Here is a 22,638-nt window from a genome sequence, read left to right as displayed (position 1 = left end):
GCGTTATCGGAGACCGAAACGCAGAAATAAAGGAGAGTAAAAATGAGTTTAACGATTTATCCGTAGCTGGATCATGTAAGGTTTAATTGTGATCTAGTAATGGATAATTTTCACAGAGCAATTATAGACGATGATGTAGAGCCAGCCACTGGAACAGACCCTGTAAATTACTCAAGCGATCAAACTCTCCATGGCGCAGAGGCAAATGTCTTTCCCCAGCATTCAATATTGTTACACATTGTGAAGATTTAACTGGTTTTGGGAAATTGGATCCAGCATCATTCGAGGTAAAATGAAAAATGCCGACGTTAATTAGAAAACCCCATCCCTACAAATAAAACTTAATAACGTTCAGAAAGTCGAGGAAAAATTATGCATCATAAAAAACACTTGAAATACGTAAATATATTCTAAAATATATAACGACATTAGATGCTAACACATTTTTCTAACGTGGTAAAAGAGCGTGTTTTAATATATTCAGGGCATTAGCAGCGAAGATTCCGGCACAGATGTGTATTGCCACAACACACATTCTCTTTTTATTGCTCAGAGTATGAAACTTTACTCATTTAGCTGTTGTGGCATACGTGTTACGTCCACCATCCATGATAGTGTGTCGTTAACGACTATTGATTTTGTTCACTAATCAATAACGTCTTACAGAGTTTATTATCTCAAAGTAACACGTAGCCTTTAACAGCGTCTGACGGCCGCTCGAGATTTTTTAAAGCACACATCATCACCCCAACTTCGATTACGCTATATAGTACGGCACAAATTACATTGCTATCCTTTCAGACTATTTTTAAGGCGCCGACTAAAGACAAACAATCTCAACTGGTATAGTGATGTAAAATCGTTATTTTTTCAATAACCAGCATGGTTAGGAAAGAAAAAAATACGTGTGTAAAGCAGGCGTATGATAGATTATATAGGGATACCAGAGATAATATATTATATTTATTTCAAGGTGGATAGGAAGTGACTTTCAGGCGGGGATAGATCAAATGAAAGATATTCGACGTGTAAAAAGAAGACCACGTACTATCGAATAGATCAAATATGCCAGCGTTTTGTGTGCAAGGTGTGGCGCAAGGATATTTCTGACGAGCATAATCCGCTGGTACGAAGGATGGAAGCACATTTGAGCCGGCAGAACGACGGGGAAATCGTAACGTAATTTCCGTAACCTTTGGCCTAAATCCTGCTGATACCAAGATGCTGAAAGGCGCATAATGATTCATTGCTCCGGAGATATGGCCTCTTATGCTTCGGCCGGGAATTACAAGCAAACTGAGAGCCCATATAACATTCGCGATAACTCCCTTGTCATTTGTATCGATGCGAGGCGAAAGCACCCTAAACTGTCGTAAATAATTTAGGTACTCCAATTAATTCCCTTTGCTCGGAATACACCTCTACAACAATAGCGCGTGTAAAGCGTCGGTATCTCGCTTAAAATGTTTGTTAACAAATTTTTGTAAAAGCCTTATCAAATTTGCTTTCACCCTCGGGGAAAGCCCTAGGTACTTCTATTGATTTAATTAAATTTGCTTTATGTGTAGTATATACGTATACCATCAGCAAAAGGACCAAGAACATTATTTTCGGGAAATGAATTACTGGAGCGCGAGGAAAAAATATCTATACCACTATAGGAGAAAAGATTTAATATAATATGACATTTAATTCGGAATAAACAAGGTACAGCAAAGGACATAAAAGCCCATTTCCAAAAGACATAAAAGGACCACGCCACTGTGCGGCATATAACTGTGGGCTAGTTGATCTTGGAATGCTTTTAGATGCTTATACGATACGCCAATGGCCGTTTACACAGCTCCTTTACAACATATTAACCGGCACACGGAATAGCCGAGTGATATCATCGCTTTAGGTTTCTATGAAATAATGGATTCGTAAAATATATGAGATAATGGATTCGTTAGAATTAATACACTGGATAATGGAGCGCTCTCGAAAGCAGGCAAACTATTTAAATTTACGAAGGTACTAATTACTGACTCAATTCCAGACAGTTTCTGTCGTTCGTTCCGTTTTCTTTGCTCTTGGAGAACACAAGTTGAATGATTGGGCTATTGTTATATCAACAGCAATTCGCTCGCGGCTGTAACAGGAACTAATTCTGTCTGATAACGGACGGAAGTTCAATCTATGTTTGATCCTTTGAGCAGTTAGGAAACGAGCAAGGAAAGATCAGGGATTTGGATTCACGGGAAGTTAATACACTTGGCATAAGGAAAGCATCGAGAACATGCTCGGAGATGTCAAGAATTTCCTCCGAGTTGCTATTGCTCGAGAGAAGCCCGGTAGAATCTAACGTGGCCATTGCCCACTTGCATCTGCCATGGATTCTTTTTCCAATAAGTTGGACATCTGGCGCGCAACGGTGGCACACAACTTACAGAAAAATTGATCCCTTCCAGCCGAGAAGCAATGCTAGCATCGTCGCCAGGATCGCCAGCCTGCTGCTAGGGAGTGTCCTGACGTTAATGCTACATTTCTCACAGCATGCGCGAGCGGTCTTTTTCTACTGGGAATGGTTCGATTTCGTGATTTTACACACCAAGCGCGTCGACTCCAGTCGCTGGAGCTAAGACCATTTTTGTTCCCTCGGCAGATGCTTCCAGCTTAGCGTTTTATGTCTTTTTCCATCGATAGTCGCGAACCTTATCGTCTCGAAATTGTGAAATGTAAACGAATTACTCCAAGACTGTGCCTGACGTTAATGTCCCAAGTTAAAGCGCGGCTCCCTCTACTTTCCTCTTTGCTTTCTCCAAGTATGATGCATAGCGCCCTCTAGGCGCACTTACCGAGCTAATCGAATTTCCCTTCGTAAAAATAATGCTGACACTTGCTGCCTGGCGACTCACGTTTCATAGATTTTTTTTACCATCCGGATATTTATGCTCCGGTAGAGTACGGTATAACCTTTTTCCCGTGTAACCTTGAAAACTCGATCAACTTTTCCTGCATAACCCACATTGTCCACTGTTACAATAACTAGATAAAACTGAATGTAGTTGAGATAAAGCGATAAAACTACACGTTAAAACAGAAACTTTTGGACAACCTGTTTGAATACGACTCTCGTATTAAATTCAGTTTTTGAAGTTGCTGGAAAACTGAAGTAAGTGAAATTTTCCACAAACTGTCTTAATGTTTTTTTTTTGTCACGCTGCTAAAAGAATGTAGGGTAAATTTTGGTGCTATTGTTGTTTTGGTTACGGACAATAGCGAGAGATTAGGACCAAACTATATAAGCTTTCGAACAATGTCCCTTGCTCTAGCGCGGTGCAGCTTCCAATATTCTTACTGCGGTTGGTGTGCGGAAATGGATGAGACTGGAAGAAAAGACACGAGGAGACCGACATTAAAACTTTTCCAAGTTTTTCCAAGACCCAATTTAAGTCGGTTAAAATCATTAAAAGTCTTAGCGGGGGATTTCTCCGGTTACTCCATGGACCACGGGAGAGCCAAGATTTGAGGTACTCTATATTGAGTAACGTGTATAACGAAGAAACAATTAAAGGTAAGATTAATTACTTTGAAGTGGTATTGATAAGCCAATGAAAATAATTAATGATCGCAATAAAAACTTTCCATGAGCTATAGACCCGTGAAACAATCGTTGCAGTAGCTGATTTTAATTGTGGATAATTAAATGGCAAAACGAGCATAGGCCAGGAATCCCAAATACGATTAAACAATATAGAGAAGACTGACGTGTAGTACAAACCGAAAATATGGAACCTCCTGTTATGCGATAATTGCATTTCCTCGCCAACGGTAAGCATTAGCTGGTCAATATTGGGTACCGTACACGTACATATGCATCGTTACACCGTCGTTACACCACCGTTTCATCATGAAAATCCCATTTCGTATATACTTCTCCCCCAACTCCACTGACTTACCGTCGAACACCAGTGTACGAAGTAAGCTTTTAATATTGTCAAGTCGCTTAAAAACAGATGACGTCAGAAATCGAGCGATATATCAGTGGGTCAATTAAGTGCGAGTTAAAAAAAATTAGGGTGGGAATCGATTAATCGTGGTCTGGGTAAGCCCTGAGACTAATTACGAATCATTGGGAAACGCCCAATGAAGATTACAGGATAGAATAAAGGTGGAAGATGCATGAGGTTTTCAGTTGGCGCGACCGGAACAGCAGCAGTCTTCGATCTTAACTGTGGAACTGAACGAGCTAGAAACCACTAATCCCCGCCATTACAGAATGTGCTTCGCACGGTTGGTTCCTGTTTGCCGACTAGGACGCCACGGCGTAACCTTTCTCGCTTGAACGAACGTTTCGAAAAGAGTAGTAAAAGTTTCGATTTAGGTTTGTACGTAGCACATACCGGTAGCGCGAAACCTGTCTATATGGACTTTGACATCAACGAGTGCCGACATCTGTTTCCTTCGAGCTTCTTGCAAAACTACCGGGAACATTAATCTTCCGACACCAACAGAGACACAGATAAAGATGTCTCCCTCGCTAAAGTCTGTGTGACAATCTTACATTTCCCAAGATCTGAGAAATCCAATGAATCCCTCGCGTTCCTCCAAACCCGAATGGTTTCTGGAGAACAACTTTCACAAATAAATCCCATTGTTATCGAATTGAAGCTTAGCTAGGGGCCGATCTCTGAGCATTATATTGCATTAATACAATGGTGTACTACCTTCGCGATTTCGGTTACGTTACATCATCTCCATATAGTTTCGGGGGGCTACTGCCGCGTCTCCGTTCGGATTAATAAAACCGAGACGTCTCCAGTCACGGTTTCTTCCTGAAAAGTTTCGCAACAATTATTCGGCAAGAGGGAAGTTATCCAAGTGCCATCAACTGAATCCAGTAATCCTATTTCCATGAGTCTCTCTCTCTCTCTCTCTCTCTCTCTCTCTCCGTACCGTGACACGGCTGACCCTTTTCTCCATTATAGATACACAAGTATAACAACCGCAAAAGGAAGAATCGACTCGCTTCAGGTTGTCCCTTTTTCGCATCGGTACACACGACTGAATCAATAATTTTCCTACTTCTCTTCCGCCTCGTTCGCGTTTCCCTTACACAGCGCACATCACGCAAATCGTACCATTTCGTGTTACGTTGTTGCCATTCCAACCAGAAATAAAACTTTGCATTCATAATCCTTGTATATAGCTATATATACATATGTTTCATATATAGAGAGATCTGGTGTAATAAAATGTTTTTTTTTTCAGTATTCAGAATCACGCGCGCTTTAAAGGTGGAAAAGTATCCGCGTCATTATGATTTCGATATTTATCTTGAAAAAACGAGACAAGTTGTTGGGAATGAGTTTTTCAGGAAATTTCTTGTTCTACAAACTCAATTTGATAGGGTGGGAGGAGAAATCAGAGGGTCTGCAACCATGCCGACCACAGAGACATATCGTTTTTTCCAGTGGTTACCAGAGGGGCAACCCCTTTTCAGTCATCCTCGTCGTCGTTTTTTTTTCGCATCGATGCACGTGATGGAATCAATTTTTCTTGTCAGCCTCCATTGGCTCATGTTCCCGTAAAACATTACACGAGATATAGTCCTACAACAGTGCTCGAAAAACAGTAAAGGCTTAGAAGATTTCTATCCCATCACCGATAATCAATAAATAATTTAATGAAATTTTACACCCTTCCTTGGCGACCGTGATTTCAACCCCTCTCGAACCTGCTTCTTTCAAATACTTTTTATCACGATCATATTTATCCCCGAAGCAGCTGGAATTTCAACGATTCTTTATTACTTTCTTTGGTTTTCAAGGGTGAGTGCTTTTCGATACTCTTTTGTGCCGTAAACATTTTTATCCCTTTTTTTTTCATTCGTTGTATTCCATCAAATCTTTTTTCCGCCATCTTTTTTTGTACAATTACCAATACCCTATTTATTTGCATGACGTATAACTACGGAATATCCATAAATTATGAGATAAATTTATATCATCACTTACGTTAATTAGATATATCTGAACGTGATGCGAGTGAAGTTGATCATTCTAGTTTCTTCTTCGGAAAACAGTTTGAGCAAACTATTGCCGGCGATAATTCGTGAAACTGGCAGACCTATTGAAACTCTTTCCCCTTCGTTGCATTAGATTAGTGAGTTCTCTTTGGAATTTAATTGTCTCAGACGGGTGTATTGCTTTGATCATGAAACTTCAAATTAGTGTTATTTATTTGAACATTACTTGGCAAGTACAAACTATCCAGAGTTATGTGTTCACTACCAATTCCTCGGTGAAAAATAAGGTTAAAGTATAATAAACTTTGGAGATAAAAGCAACCCTCCACCAGCATCTTTCTGCTAGAATAAATGCAATGGAAACTCGCTGAACAATTATAATTTAAATTTCTTCGTGGACTTTCAGAATTGTATATTGTTGAAGCAGCTCGTATAAAATCATTCGGTGAAAGTGAACAATGGTCGAGTGGAAATAAGAAAATTACAATTCCATCAGAGATGAAGAGTAAATACTTGTGGAGGCTTAGCCGTGTCTAGTACCGGGGTGGAAATTTAGTTGCGAAGCGAAAGTTGGCAAAACTAAAAGTGCAGAGGACATCTTGATAGGAGGGTCGACCGTAGGATGCAGTAGGAGCGGTGCAAATTAAAAAACCTCGTGACTTGAGTAGTGACAAGAGAGAAGCGAGTAGTATATATAGCGGCTGATTTAAATCGAGGATGTTGCTGCGGTTGGCCGCCCTAAGTATTTATTTCCCTTGATAGCCAAAAGAAGCACGTAGGATCCAGAACCACGCGCGATCTATTCGTACCAGGAGGGCGGAGACATGGCTGAGATCACGTTTGGACCCATTGTTAGCCTTTTGTTTCCCACAGCGGGGACGCAAATATGCGGATATCACGAAACAATGCTGGAGCCTCGAGCAAAGTGGAAGAGAAATGGGGGAGGGGTATCCATGATGTGAAAAAGCAAAAAAGAGAGAGAGGAAAGTACGCAATACGAGACTAACTGGGGTTCAGATTTGATGGTCAAATGGATAAAGGACGAGAAAAACCATGAAAAAATAGGGGGGGGGGAGGGAGGGACAGAAAATAAAAGTGGACGGGAGGACCAAAGGGTGACGAGTGTAAGAACAGAGAAATATATGTATATTATATAGGGGGAAGTCGTGAGGAAGGGGTTGAAAGGAGGGTAAAAAAGCGCGATACAAAGAGTCGATGAGAGTGGTGGGGGTACATCCAAGGCAGTAAATCGAGCGAAAAGGAAACTGTCGGTGCTCTTTCGTCTCGCTTTCGAATTCAATAAGAACGTTTGAGGGACGAGAGCATCTCGTTTCGAAATCAACCGCTGCTTCCTCTTGCCAAAACCTACAGTGAATCGATAGTCCAGTAGGTCATGTCGGCATGGAAAACTGTGCCAAAGTTTTTCTTTCTTTCTCTCTCTCTCTCTCCCTCTCCCTCTTTACTTTTACCCTAGCCCTCTCTAGTCCTCCCTAGTATTTTTTTTACTTCGCTGTTTTCCCTTCACCCTCTTCATCTTCCTGTATCTCGTCTCTTCCCTTTTTACATAAGTCCTGGAGAACGAAGCTCCCAATGACGCAAAAGTTCTGAAATTGCTGGAGGATATTTTGGGCCCATAGGATATTCAGCTGTAAAACATATCCTAACGAAAAAACACGAAAAGATGCGATATTTATTGCTTAACCCCAGAGTTCGGTAAAGTCAATAGAATTGATGAAACTTTCATATAGCTCTGTCGTGTTTTTGGCCTTTCGGTCCAATCCCTAATATCGTCCGCTTCCATTTGACGCATGAAAAAGTGGATTGGTACGCAACGATGTCAAAGATAAGCTTTTTGTTGGAGAAACATCCTTGGCCAAGATTAATCGTCCAGGCTTCATAGGGAGCTCAAGAATATTGATACATGGTCCTTGAGGGCAGTAAATAATACCGAAAGAAATTCGTATCTATAGAGTCGAGTAAAGCAATAAAGTCGTATATTGTCTACAAATGTCTTAATTGCAAGATACAGGTGGAATATATATACACACTGTCTTACGTAACTGGCAATTACTTGTTCATTTGCGAGTACTTAGATACGCAATTCAACGGGGATGAGCAATTACTCCGCTTTGTACTATTTCATTGTCTGTCATGCAAATACCAGTAAAAATTCAACGAGGAGGAAAGAACCGCAGCAAATAATGGAAATAAATATGCTCACTCGAAATGTTCTGGCAAATCATTAAGTAGGAATCGGGTCAGGTCAAAGAATGTAGCATTTCGTATAATATTGCGTTCCCTTTTGCCATCTGTAACTGGCTCTCCGACACTGGAGCTGGAATTTTTAAGCAGGGTCTGCAAATATAATAAGAGTATACGGAGTTAGGGAAGCGTCAACATTCGACTGGGATAAAGGTCAAGACAGTTTGTTAGGAGTATCCAATTTTGTAGTGCTCGGTGAAGTTCCTGCAATCGGTGTATGATGAGAAGTGCAAAAAAAAGGGGGAAAGAGTCTCGACAGTACCTTAGGTAAAAAGAGCCTTCATCGACGTAGATCTCTTCTCAAGTGGCCCTCCACGACCCCAGCGTTTGTTTGAGTTTCCTTCGTATTTATACACGAAACGATTGGCGTTCCTAAAGCAATACTACTAGCTCAAAGTGTTCTTCCATCCTTGATATTGCCCACTACACACACCATCAAAGAAACCTCATACAACCACCGTCTTCGCTTTTTTCATCAGTTATAAACTTCACAAATTCTGTCTATAACTTTTCTCTATACTCAGCCTCGATCGCAACTCTTTCAATTTGCTTTTCTTGAAAAATCAACAAACCGAAAAGATGAAAATACTTAATGTTCTCTCGACACGTAATCCCTGCTTGGCTTCGTATTTCTTGTTGTATTGGTTGGTCAATTGAACTGCTATGCGATGAGCCAACAATAAATGTAAACTCTCTATGATACTTTTATTAATACAGGGCTCTGCAGAGATTTACAACAAATCAGGAGAAACATTTTATCCGACTAAGTCTTAAAACTCCAGGACACTCCTCTTTCCAATGCTGCACTTTTGACATGTTACCAAATAAAGGGTTGTTTCGCTCCACGAGTATAGCTAATGGTAACAGGCCATAAAAGTAAGCCGGGGCAAAGAAACGTTTGACAAGCAAACGATACATTACTTAAGGCTAATGGTATTTTTCTTCTACTGTAATCCCAAAATACAGGTATACGATTCTCTAGTATCTTTTTCTAAGATACGGAATGAGAAAAGATTGTAGGAAAAATGTTGTTTAATATTAACAAAATCTAGCCAAGCAAGCTCTTAAATTTTATCATTGAACTTTTCACAGTGGAATGGCGCAAGAACTGGCACATCAAAAACGACTATAAATAGCCCAAAATATCGAAACTTTTCTAAAATAAAGTTGTACAAGTTTGATAGATTTTTCGTAGTAGTAATGTGTCGCAGGTTTTATGACCGATTTGAAACTTATAGTTGATGTTTTATGTCAGTGTGAAAGTTAAATGCTAAACTTGTATGGCAAAAATAGAAGGAGGAGAAAACATTAATACAAATAAGAATAATATTGAATTCAGCGAAAGGTTTAAATCTTCAGGAATATCAGGATAGAAAGAAAAAGGGATTTTAGTGCTTTTCCTATATTCTGGCAGCATCTTTGAAGTATTAGTGAAAGAAAGTAGAAAATGAAGCCAGTGAAGCTTTCAGCCATTCTTGTCAAGGGTCGCTGACTTGCAACCCTCGGAAGACGTTCTACGTCATCCGCATCGATCCTTCGTCAACCGCTGAAATTTATGAACGACTGCAATTCCTGATCGTTGGACGACCCTCGCCGAATTCCCTCACGACGACGAGACAGCCGAAAAAGAAAGAATTCCAATTTTACTAGCATCAGCATGGCAGCTCACCTATGACTTCATAAACTTTTGCTGCCTTGGCAAAATTAGGTAAAACTTGGCGCGTTTTCGAAAGTGGGCTAGCAGAACTCGTAAACTTCCACGCATCATCCATATGAAATTTTCGTAGAAACGAAAAGTTAAAAATATAGTAGCTCTGAGTGTATATATATATATATATATAGCTTATGTCGCTTGGCTGAAAATTCCGACGTTTGCTGGATTAGATACGAAATCACTTTTCGGCGACAAACTATCGTCGCTCGTTTAATGGCTGATCGCCATTAAGCTCACCCACCTTTTTGGGGGATCTCACAAAGGAACATTTGATCTCTGAAATTTATTGTGATTCTCTGAGAAAATTGGGTCAATAGGCAGAACACGTTACTCCAAACGATTGGTATTCGGAGGGATGGAAGAATATCTCGGCTTTCGCCAGGGAAAATAGACGGTAATTGACCATTCCAAGACTTATCGCTCATTGCTCACTTACTTCTTCATTCCATTATATCAACGTGAAGAAGAGAATTTCTACCATCAATGTTTCACTTCTGATTGAGCCGAACGCGAGAAGAGTCGTCTCTCGGTAGATCGATAGTTTTTTAATTAATAATATTCCGGAATTAAACATTCCGTAGGAAAATTGATATTTAATTGGAAAACGATCCTCGAGGTCTGGTAGCAATAAATTTCAACTTCAGAGGTTTCGTTGCTCTTGAAAGAATAACGTGCACCGATTGAAGGAAGGGATTGCTCGGTGGAGTGATTAATGACGTAAGGCTATTGGTTTCAAGGTCGTAATATTTTGGCGGATATGGAGGATGGAAGGGAGGTCGTTAACCTAGCGGGCTTTTTCGTCGGAATGTTTAAAAGACGTCTGGCGTCATGTGGATCGATCCAGTCACGTCGCGCATCATGGAGCAGGGGCGAAGGATGTACCGTCGAGTGCACACCAGGCCAAGGCGCCATCGTCATTCCCACCAAGAAGCCTTCGAGCTTCTCCGTGTATCCCGTAGCTGCCAAACTTCCCTACGCTCGGTTTCACCTTTACGACCAGTTGCCATTAGCGACTTTGCCAACGTGACAATCAACATCACAATGTCACGCAAACTATTACATCAGAAATTATGAGACTTTGATAATAACGCCACCAATTCCAAACGATCTTACCCCCTTCAACCACTCCATTATTCCCTTTCTACCGTTACTCAGCTTCTTTCCATTATTCCTCCCCTTACACTTTATCCCTATTTTCATCTCTCAATGTTTCACTCTGTGAAAGCCCTTTCCGTCGATTGCAAGAGTGTGTGCTTTTGCCTGGTAAAAATTCTTTCCGATACTCAGGGCCATCGGATTCTGGAGACTCGAGGTTTCTCTCATGCTTGACAAAGAATCGTCAACCCTCGGCCTTTTCAGCCACGAAGGGCTGTATTTTTTGGGGAATATCCGTAAGAGTGTATAGGGTGTGGGGGATGAGGGAGGGGGGGGGGAAGACCTGCCAACAATCCTGGACAATAAAGCAACGACTGCTCGTTTCAGCTATATATGTACTCTCCTCTGTATCCTATGGGTCTTCGTGATTTTCAGAGGCGGAGTCTTCATAAATTTTTGCGTTTCGCGAAGAATCGATATCACTGACGTTTCCGAATAGTCGAGCCATGATAGTACCTTCCATCAGAAACAAAAGTTCAAGACCAGTCTCGCGTGTCTCGGGCACATTTACTGGTACTTATTCGAGGTCCAGGACTCATCGACTTTCAGATCTGTTATTTATTTACGCGCAATAACTACTCCATAACCGCCTGCTCCTATAAGACCCTGCGTAATCCCTCGCGTAGCTAACAAACCAGCTCGCTTGTATGCGTCTTAGCGAAGTAGAGTCGTAAACTCGATCGTTATATATATATATATATATAGGAAAATAAAGCAAAACTGCGTAAAAAACTTCCAGTTAATTTTGAATGCACTAAAATCCATCCCCTTATTCGATCGAACAAATTGTTTCTTAAGGAATTACCATCGATATTAAATTATCAAAATTGAACGTGAAATCTGCCTTAATCGAGAGCTACCAAAGACAAAACTTTGAGAAATCTTGTAAACATCCTTAGCTTAAAGAATATCTATTGAAATCTAGCTTTCTCGGTATATTATACGAATAAGTACATATTCGATTTCATGCAAACAAGAGAAACTTCTGTCTTTTGTTATCCCTTGAAAGTTGAAACTTTTTAAACAACTGTCTCACGTATAACAGAACTTGCGATAAAATCTGTGCCAGAGTAGGTTACCCATTCAACGAGGAAATGTTTGCTCCTAATAATTCTGCCCATTTTTATGAGATATCCTAGTCGACCAAATAAATTCCGACGTGCCAGGTCAATTTTTGCCATGATTTTTAACATCGCTGTCCAAATATTACATCTCTCGGAGGCTTTGGATTTCGAAGACTCGACACGCATTTTTATGCGCAAATCCAAGCTGAAAGATGCAGATGCGTTTTTAACGGAATGTGTTCTTGGCAGTTTGAACGTTAGCGCAAGTTGGAACTCTTATCGGACACATACTAATAGGAGGCTGATACCCAATGTTCTTGCTGGCGAGCCAAGACATTGACATAGAATCGATAATCGGTTATTCTCGCATGGCTGGCAATTAAATTCTCGTATCGAGAGCAACGCCAGTCCTGAAGAGTGCTCATAAACCCCTTGAATCCCTACACTTGTACGCGCATGCCATTTTCTACGTGGCACCCGAAGCGGACCGAGTGGTCTCGTGTTGAGGCTACGCGAACGCGCCCATCAGCAATCATCGAGAATAAATCCGATTGGAAAGTCCCTGGATCATCGCGGGCTCTTTCAGCTGTAATGAACTTGAAACGCAATAAGTGGAGCGTGATAAACTTCGTAGATCCCGGCCCAAAAATAAAATCAACCTCGCCTACTCGTGGATTAAAAATTATTCAGCCGCCCCGCTACTGCGTTAAGCGATTGAAAAACCATTAGATCGTTTCGCCTGCTTTTTTTCCTATGGACGTTTCTATAAAAAAAACGACACGGTGAGGATATTCCGCCACAAATCGATGTCCATGGATTAGCAAAACAGCTACTTTTTAACGTAAGCGATACAGGTGTACGTAGTATTTGCGAAAACGTAACTGCATAGTCCTATTTCGACTTTGATACGTCAGATTGCAAGCTGTTGCACCCAAACGACGATAAAGCCCAACTCTATCCAAACTAACTATTTGCTTATATTGCTTCCTATTACTAAATCCCGCGTAGAAACTGCAGTAAACACCTCGCAACTCGAACAACCTATAACGCCATTCAATTCGTCTATGCTGCAAAGCTAATAACAGAGCGTTTATTCAATGACCAGATACCCTAGTCCTGTTCCGCGAATTAATTTTAATCTCTTTTAATTCATTCAATCCCCTACCTCGCGTTTAACACGCGAACGATGCTGGATCGTGTATGGACAAAATTTTGCTCGTGTGTAAGAAATTAAATAATCATCCTGATTAAACATTTTGGAAATTAAATGGAGAAACGAGGCAGTATACAAAGACTCGTTGGTTTGATCACGAGACGTAACGTGAAACCCGTTCAGCAGTATTAATTGTAAATCTCTATAGGAGAGAGGTTATACAATGCATTAACATTTTTTTTTTTACTGCACAGTTAGTGCATACATATATATATATATATATATTCTCCTGTAGTGACTCTCCGCATGGAAAATGTTTGTTTTCAATCAATAAAGAACCCGAAGCAATTCATCAGTCATTTATTTTCAGCTTCGGATCAGTATTTACAAATTTTGTTTACAATCACGCATGTAGGTCAGCTATTGGTTGCGCGGGGCTTATCAAAGAACATCCTTGCGGATGTTTTAAGATCGGTGTAACGTGGCGCTATAGGTTCGGAGCAGCTTGAACGAGGCGATGGGGTTATTCGAAGGCTGGGATTAAAAAGTAGGTCTTCTCCATGTGGATTTACGACGTATAGTAAATCGCGCTGGAGCAGGGTAGGATGTATGAGGTATTTGATCGTAGCTGTACGAAGGTCATAGTTCGCGGCATCAAACAATGGAGAAGTCGTCGTTACGCGGAGCTGTTGGTGGGTGCAAATAGTTTGGAACATTGTTAATCCGAAGCCAATATAGGATGCCGCAAGGCATTATCGACGACAATACGGCGGAAAAGGGTGGGTACGCGCGCTGATAGGATGGAAGGACCTTCGGTCGGTAAAGCGAATGGCAAGCTGAGTTTTCTCTCTTAACGAAATACCGAGCTAGGTAGTTTACAAATTTTAATGACCAAGAGGAAAAAAGTGCAAGAACTTTAGCAGGAGAGAATCAGTCCATCGAGCTTCCACACTTGGTAGTTTGAATCGCGTTGCCGCGAACTTAAATGAAACGCCGCGATCCAATGACCTACTTACTCGACGGATGCCGACAATGCTTGTCTACTGGATATTTAAAAAAAAAAGGGCAGAAAAACAACTACATCCAGGAGAGCCTGAATTATACGCTATATAAGGACATTTTTTGCATTTCCACCTTCGAATCATAACCACTCTGAACGAAAGAGCTAGCATACAATTTTATTGTTTATTTACAAAAATCTCTTCAGCGTCTCTCATTCATATTTTTATCCACACATTTTTAGTTTTGTCTTTAATAAGCTGGTGTAGAGAGAGAGAGAGAGAGAGAGAGAGATGGTGCGAGGGAGAGATGAGTGCTTCTACTGTTATATTTCTTACAATCGTTCTTATTTAATCAAAGTTGAAATTGGGTAAAGAGATGGCATGGTTCATTTCTGTTAATATGCTTATAAAACTTTTGTTGGTGTGTGGTAAACCAGAGAGGGAAAGAAGGTTGTTGAGATAGAGTGAGAAGAGGAGGCGGAGAAGGAGGGTGTTGTAAGGTAACAGCTCGTTTTCTCCAGCTTCCCTCCACGTTTGACACAGTTTTCACCAGTACACATGGCAACGTTAGCCCAGCAGACACGCAGGGAGGTGTAAAAACGAGATAAGCGTAAAAAACTAAACTGGACTATAATATATAGTTTGCTCGATATTTCCATCTGCTTCTAAACAAACCTGAATGAAGAATATGTGAAATATGCAGAATCTTAAAGGACTAATATTTCATTTCTCGTGATGGCTCGGCATCATTTTACATCTGACAACTTTTCAATATTGACAAATGAAACCAAATATATTTGAGATTTGACGAACGAGAGTAACGAGGGAAATGGTATATTTCTGTTGAAGCTGCGTCGTAATATTTATCAATAGTTGGAGAACGTAACAATGCAAATGCACACGTGCATTATATCTCGCTTGATAGGCGATAGCTGCTGGAGGAACATTATTAGAAGTTAGTTCCATCTAATATCCCTTTCTGTTTAACATAGTTTTAGGCACCACGTACACACGATCTGCATTAAAGGTTCAAACCCAACGAATTCTAAGACTGACTAGTTGATTGCGTCGTATTCCCAACAATCTCTCTTTTTCTTTAAAAAAAAAAAAATCTGTTCGAATAGTTACATACAAAGAAGTATCTAACAAGCTCAGCAAACAAGCAAACATTCTTTATGGTATAATTCAGAATTTCCATTTATCTCTTCGTATGCTATTTAGCATACTCTCCTGAGATACCACTTTGAATAGCAGTTGTCCTGATTTGTCTTTTAACGAAATTCACACACTCTAATATAATTGGCTCGTAGTCAAAAGAAAATATTTATTTAGTTAGAGGAAGCTGTTGAATATTTGATTGGATCAAGGTGTCAATTTAATAAAAAAGAAGTTTGATAAGAGTAAGGTAGATGTATCAAACGAAAAGTCGATAGCTCCTTAACGTGCAGTAGAGTTTATTCTCCGCATCGAATAAACTATTCAGATCAGAGATAGATAGAGGAAGAGGATTGATTTAAATAGGGAAATATACAGCTATAGTTTATGCAGGGGAAGGGGGCATGAATCTCTTACATGAAAATTGTCAAGCCTCTTTAAATGTCACGACAGCTACTGAGCCCGCAGTCCCCTGTCGAGAGATGCGCGAGGCTCTCTAAAGCAGGATGAGTCTCCCGTTGGGAGAGCTACCTATAGTCTTTCAAATACAAATGCTGATTTTTGATTTAACCCTTATAACTACTGAGCTCCCTCGCTCACTCGCTCGATCTCAACCGTAATTTCTACACGGTAACCTCGTCGTTAAAATACTCGTCGCCAATCAAATTATTCTTGCAGATATAATAATTGAAATCTTAAAGCTTGCTCATCTATATACGTCTCCACTATTGTTTCATTCGTTTATCGACTCGAATCGATTGATCTGAGCTCTGAAAAGCATATTCGTTGAAATTTTATCTGATATAACAAGGCACTCTAGAATACTTTAGATTCCCTCAAAAGGCCCTTAATAATGTAGGTAAAAACTCTTCTACTCAATAATGATCCGTCTTGGCACATTCAAGTGCTCGAGTTGATCGAGAAGATAATATTGACTGCAACACGCACTGTATCTGATGGGATAACGCTTGGGGAGAACTTTAATTGAGACGTATCATATGGTCGAGGGAAGGGGGAGCTAATGGAAAAACAGAAAACTGTGCAATTAATGAGAAGGAGTAATAGATACAGTATGTGTTTGAGAGAGAGAGAAAGGGAGGGAGGGAGAATAAGGTATATTTATGTGTGTCGTTGGCAGCCTTGTCTTGTGCCTCTCGCCACATTTGGCACAGTTTTCCTTGACATGTACGATCGAGTCAGCGTGCACATAGTAGTACTCGCCAGAGCTGCAAACAACGGAGTAAAATGAAGAGGAAGGGGAAAAAAGGGAGTCATCTCGCGTGTGTGAGAGCTCGAACGAATATTCACTCTTTCCCAATATATGTGTGTGGTTTATTTATCATTACCTCGAGTTTAATTATTTTTTTGCGTAAAACTAGTGTTAGGTTTAAAAACAAATATATATATATATATATATATATATAGTAATTTACATATTAAAAATGCAAAAGGGCTGAAGGTAAGAGAGATGTGTGGGTGGGTGTTCATATATTTATTATATTTTATGTGACGTTGACTCGTTATATATGGAGCATATTATAGTTTACGCGTGTCAATGTGAGAGCAGCCCTAGCTCGTACAGCGTCCTTTCCTTTCAACCAGCTGAGAGCGTACGTTCGATACTCTGCTGTAGCACTCACACACACACACACACACACACACAGACGCTTCTATACGTACACACTGCATTCCGTACAAACACACACAATCGCATACACTCTGGAAAATACTCCCATACGCAAACTGCACATAAATCGAAGCGATGCGACGACGTAAAGAAGCCGCCGATTATATTGGCGATATTCAAAATTCAACATAGTATATTGATTATTTTAGGGAGCATGGAAAAAAGGAGGGAGGAGTAAGAGATGCGTACAAACGCCCGACCACTAAAGTCCGATAGAACCTTCTGTCATTTGCTTCATTTTGCTTTTTTCCCCTCTCGCACAGCACGTCGACCATCGACTTTCAATATTTCAACATATCGATATGTTACTGCCCTACGAAAAATGATCGAGCGTTTTTTTCATCCAATCTGCTAAACTTGAAAAATTTCCCAATATTCGATCGAGTCCTGTAATATTAGATTCTAATTTAAATTCAACTATTAACTTTTGTCCATTTACGACGTGCTGTGTAAGAGATGGCATTCAATAAAGTTTACGACGTTTCAGTGAGACGGATCGACATGCAGAGGTGTGGAATAGGGTAAATTAAACCGGAGCTATATGTTGGTAATACAAATATCGCATTACATGCGTGAAATAATAGATTTTTTTCATCGTTAGCTCTGCCGATCGCAATAAAACGTACAAAAGGAGAATACACACAAATCGAACGAACAACTCTTTCAAAATTCCCATGACGCGACTATATGTATTCCTCATATCGCACGAAATCCGATTATCTACTTCTTTTCTTTTTTGTTGTTTTATTCAAATCACCCCGACGAATTCGTTCAATATCGAGAAACGTTCTAGCATTTTTCTTTTCAACGCGAATAAACTTTTACTTCTGTTGTGAAAATAAAATATCGAGCATTTTAGAAGCAAATCTTTGGCTCGAAATACACAAAAGCGAATTTTTAATAAGTTTTCGACTATTTTTTATAGGTCCGAGAGTAACCGATGGAACGAAAAGTAAGAATCTAGCTATCCATTTATTTCAGATGTGGAACCGATTTGATAAGTTCAGTGGAAAGTTCAGCGATCGATCAGACGGGAAGAAAATCGTTCTGTCTGGGAAATACAGGACGAACTTTACGAATTGAGATGGCAAAGAGGGGAGGAGTGGCCCCGAGAAGTGGAACTGGTTCAAAGCAGAGGGAAAAATTACTGTGCTAAAAAAATAGGTTGGAAAAGTCAGTGACGAAGCCCCCGGCGTCCCGATCGGCCAACGATTAAATTCAACGAAAACATTCCGGTGGACGTGCAAATATTTACGCTACGCAGATTTTCACGCGACAACCTCTTAACCGAAAATTCTTTCGATCTTTCCCACCGTTCCCCCCAAAAATCTTTGAAACTCGGTCGTGTGATTAAACGAGTCACTGTGTTCCTTTCGCTCGAGCAAGCAGAAAAGAAATTACTGAGATTGAATACACTTTTAAAATGCCCATTTCGCTTTAAACCACGCGATAAACCTTTGTACAAACCATTTAACTTTGTTGTTCTCCTTTAATAATCGAGTGATTAAGCGATTTTTACAATCATATATAGAGAGTAAAAATATTTTCTTTCGACTTGGAATTTTCTCAACTAGATAGTCCCGGTATTGGCCGGCCTGGATTTTTTGCAGTGAAACGAACCCTACACGGCAATGTATCTCTGACACGTGTTTTTCCACTAGATACTTTCGTGCACTAAGAGAGCGAGCTAAACGGTCCGGCGAAAACGCGAGGAACAAAACTCGGGGTCGCAAAGAAGGAGGGTGGTAGCTGCATGGTAAACGACAGACGGAAAATGAAACTGAAGAATAGCAGGAGTATAGGATAATAAAAAGAAGAGAACGAGAGTAAATCATGGCGAAATAGAACGCAAATGGTATGAAAAGGTTGGACTTATCGAACATCAACCTATCAACATAAATATGAATCTTCTTCTAACATTTACTTCATTTTCACATTTACTACGGCGCGGCATTTCTCAAATGGATAAAATTTCATTCTAACTCTTCATTGTCTCTCGCGAACACACGCTATTAGATACCGTGATAAAGAATAAAAGAACCGAGAAACAAAGTTGCGAATTGTGAAAAGTTGAATATATTAATATGTGCTTCTCTACTTTGACCTCGTTATATTATATCAAGGTATGGAAAGAGGGAAATAATTAAGAATAATATTTTTGGAGTTTGGAAAGGTAGAGCCGAAGCGTGTATAAGTGCTTTAACGATCAGAGTTTGAATTGACTTAACTGGAAGCTCCAAGTTGAAGGACAGAGGCGAGGATCAATCGTGTGCCGGTCGAGCGCTTGTTTCGAGGGTGGATGTAGCCGCATGAGCGTAAAGTCATCAAGGAAAAGGAAAGGAGGTACTATATATATATATGTGTGTGTGTGTGTAGGAGAGTGATGGATGGCGATGAGATTGAGCGATGGTCAAGGGGAAATGGGGAAAATTAAGACTCACCTGACGCAGCCAGGGCAATCGCCGCCATGAGTGCCCAGCGCCTCATGTTTGCACGGATGTAAACCCTCGCAACCTCCTCCTCCTCCTCCTCCTATAGCCTGGTTGGTTCCTTCACACGTGGCTCTGTCAAGGATCGGCCAGACTGGCGCACTCTCGATCCAGAGCCTTCTAAATGTGCGCACCTTCGTGACCGAGAAATTTCCAGCAGGTGAAATCGCCGCTCACACGCAAGCTGCGAAAGCCTCGCACAATGGAATCCAGAAGAAGTTTCCAACAGGTGAGCCTCGGTAAACCGAAGGCCTCCAACAGGTGAAAGATAGCACCAGCTTCGAGTCTAATCCTAAAAACACAGCATCTTCGACTCGCTCGAGTAGCGGACTCGATAAAATCGTACGCGAACCATGAGAGACGAGTAAGGTCGATTTCGATAGTCGCACAGCTGTTCACCTTAGCAAAATATCCCGGGAATCACCGGGGATGCACACTGTAGAGAGCTGGCAGCTGTTAGGATCCTTGGAGAAAGGAGCTGGGCCCGGGGAAAGCTCGAGGGAGGATGCGAATTTACACTGGGAAGTTTGACGGGTCGCAGGAACAGCTGATTCAGCTTAGAGAGAGAGAGGGACGGTTGGGAGGATAGAGAAATAATAGATATATGTAATATAGAGATAGGTAGAGTCGAAGAGAGAGAGAGAGAGAGAGAGAGGAAAAGAGAAAGAGATAGAGAAAGATAGAAATAAAGAGAGAAAGAAGAAAGAGAGAAAATAGAGCGCGTTTGACGCGGAACCGGTAGTTCTGGGTCGGCAGAAAAGCTCCAAGTGGCGTTGAAAATAGAAAAAGCTCGACCTCAGGTTGTCCGTTTGGTTCGATGCTTGGCTACCCTCGTCAATGGCATGTTCCCCAGTTGGACACGTGATCTCTGTGTTTGCAGCGCGCAGCGTGTACGCGCGCACTACGGCTTTTTCGGAAGCTGGAGACGCATCGCGGCATTCCGTCGCTTCTCAAGCATCCTCCGTTGTGTGTTTTTTGGCCTCGAAACGGCCTCGGCACGCACGGACTAACCCTTTGTTGCAATCCCCGGGGCACTCGGCTCCGTTTTACCAAAGTCCCGGCGGCTCGCTTCCGGGACTCGCGCCTAGCTGGACGCACGCGTAGAGAACGTCGATTAATTCCCCAACGATTCTCTCGCTCTCCCTTTATCCGATGCGTATTCTCTCCTTTAAGCAAGCCGCCTTTTTCTAACGCTACCCCTATTCAGTTCCACTTTTTCTCAGCTGTTGCTGCGATTCTGCAATTATCCCTCGCACGGCCAATCCTTATGGTTCATACCGGGAGATCTCCCTCCCCCTCTCTCTCTCTCTCTCTCTCCCTCTCTCTCTCCCTACACTGTCAACCTTCCTTTCTTCCTAGCACTGCCGATACAGCCGTAACCGCAGCATCTCATCTCTTCTCGCGCTCGTGCACGGTCGCCTACGTGCGACGTTCTTCGTGGTTCCCGCGGAGTTACCAGATGCGCCCTTGTCGGCGACCAACGCTGGACTGATTTTCATTTAGCTGCAGCGCAGCGGTACAGCCGCTTCTGCCTATCTCTCTCGACTATTCTATATAGACCATCGGCCGTCGCCTCTGCTTCTGCTCCGATACTCTCCTCCCCTACCTACTCGCTGTCGCTGTCGCTACCGCTACCGCCGCCGCCGCCGCCACCACCCCCACTACAACCCCACTGCTGCCGCTGCCGCTGCCGCCGCCGCTGCCGCTGCCGATGTTCCATCCCGACGCCGACTCTATCGCCCTTACCCAATCTCTCATCCCTTCACCCCGTTTTTCCACCCCAGCCTCCTGGCCTACATCAAGCCTGGCATGGTATACCATGCGGTACACCCCCTTCCCTCCATCCCCCACCCCCCGTTATAGTGCATGCCAACATCGCCAGAGAGAAGAGAGAATCGTTACTATGGCGAGATCAATATGATAGGACGGCGCATGCCCCGCTATCCTTACCCACTCTGCCACTCCGCCAACACGCCGTGTCGTCACGCCGTGCCACGCCGTGCCACGCCATGCCACGTCGTACCGCGCCGTGTCGCGCCACGACAGCAGACGCGCAACGACGCTCCAAACGACTCTGAGTCAACACACAACCGCAACGCATACCACACGGCCTCCAACCCTCCCCCACCCCCACCCCATCACCACTACGGATTTTCTTAAAACTCACCCTCTCTCCCTCTCTCATTCCCCATATCTCCATCCTTACTACTCTATCTATATATATATACGCTCCAAAATCCTCCTTTACCCTCCGCGTTTCCTCCCTGCTTTGTACTTTCTTTTATGAGCTGTTGGAATTCTCCTATTGTAGATTATGAGAAACCATCAGAGACTGCATTTCGCTTTACTCTGAAAAGACTATTAATCGTATTTGATACATTCATCAGATACACCAATTATCGTCCTTCCTATTTGCAAAAATAACATGCTCTCGTATACGCGCGGATAAAGCTGCAAAAAGACTACGGGTTTGTCCAAGCTTTTTGCCATTTGGATCTTATTATATAGTGTATGGAGGACAATTGTTTGATGGTATAAAACAGAGAAGAAAAGCTCCATTGAGGTCCCCTAATAACTTAAACGTTATTAGTGTAAGTTTTCTAAGTCTTTTATAGCTTTCCGACATTTTTCGTTACTGGATAAAAGGTTCTTTGCTGAAACTAGGTTTTGTTCCATTATATAGAAGATTTTAGGAGTTGGCCGAGAATCGAGGAGGGAGAGCTACGTTGACTTATCTTCGCGTCTCTTGTCGAACTAAATTCTAACTTCTTTAGACTACTCAAGCAATTTATTATCCCATATCGTGGTCTCCATACTTTCTCCTTCGTAGCTGATTTCATTTCATTAGTGGCTCATAGGTTTTTAATGGTTTAAAATTTATATTATTGTAGCTGGAATTATAGTGGATAATATAACGCACAACACATAAACACGCTAAATAATACAAT

The 22,638-nt window shown here is 41.6% G+C and overlaps 1 protein-coding gene across 2 annotated transcripts in view; it reads right to left on the bottom strand.

The window, feature by feature from the left end:
* LOC136774464 (neuronal acetylcholine receptor subunit alpha-7-like) overlaps positions 1-21,132 on the bottom strand; it is a 96,353-nt gene extending 75,221 nt beyond the window's left edge. For both annotated transcript variants that reach the window (XM_066728772.1, XM_066728773.1), the window contains exon 1: positions 19,643-21,132. In XM_066728772.1, coding sequence (XP_066584869.1) covers positions 19,643-19,688 — 46 coding nt within the window. In that variant the 5' untranslated portion in view covers positions 19,689-21,132. The remainder of the gene's footprint in view (positions 1-19,642) is intronic.
* Between the last annotated feature and the right edge of the window lie 1,506 nt (positions 21,133-22,638).

Source organism: Prorops nasuta, unplaced genomic scaffold, assembly GCF_024137725.1.
Source record: "Prorops nasuta isolate Cenicafe-Biocafe unplaced genomic scaffold, Cenicafe_Pnas_1.2 PNAS00006, whole genome shotgun sequence".
In the NCBI taxonomy this organism is placed as follows: domain Eukaryota; kingdom Metazoa; phylum Arthropoda; class Insecta; order Hymenoptera; family Bethylidae; genus Prorops; species Prorops nasuta.
Note: the sequence above shows the minus strand (reverse complement) of the source record. Positions and strands in the feature narration are given on the sequence as shown.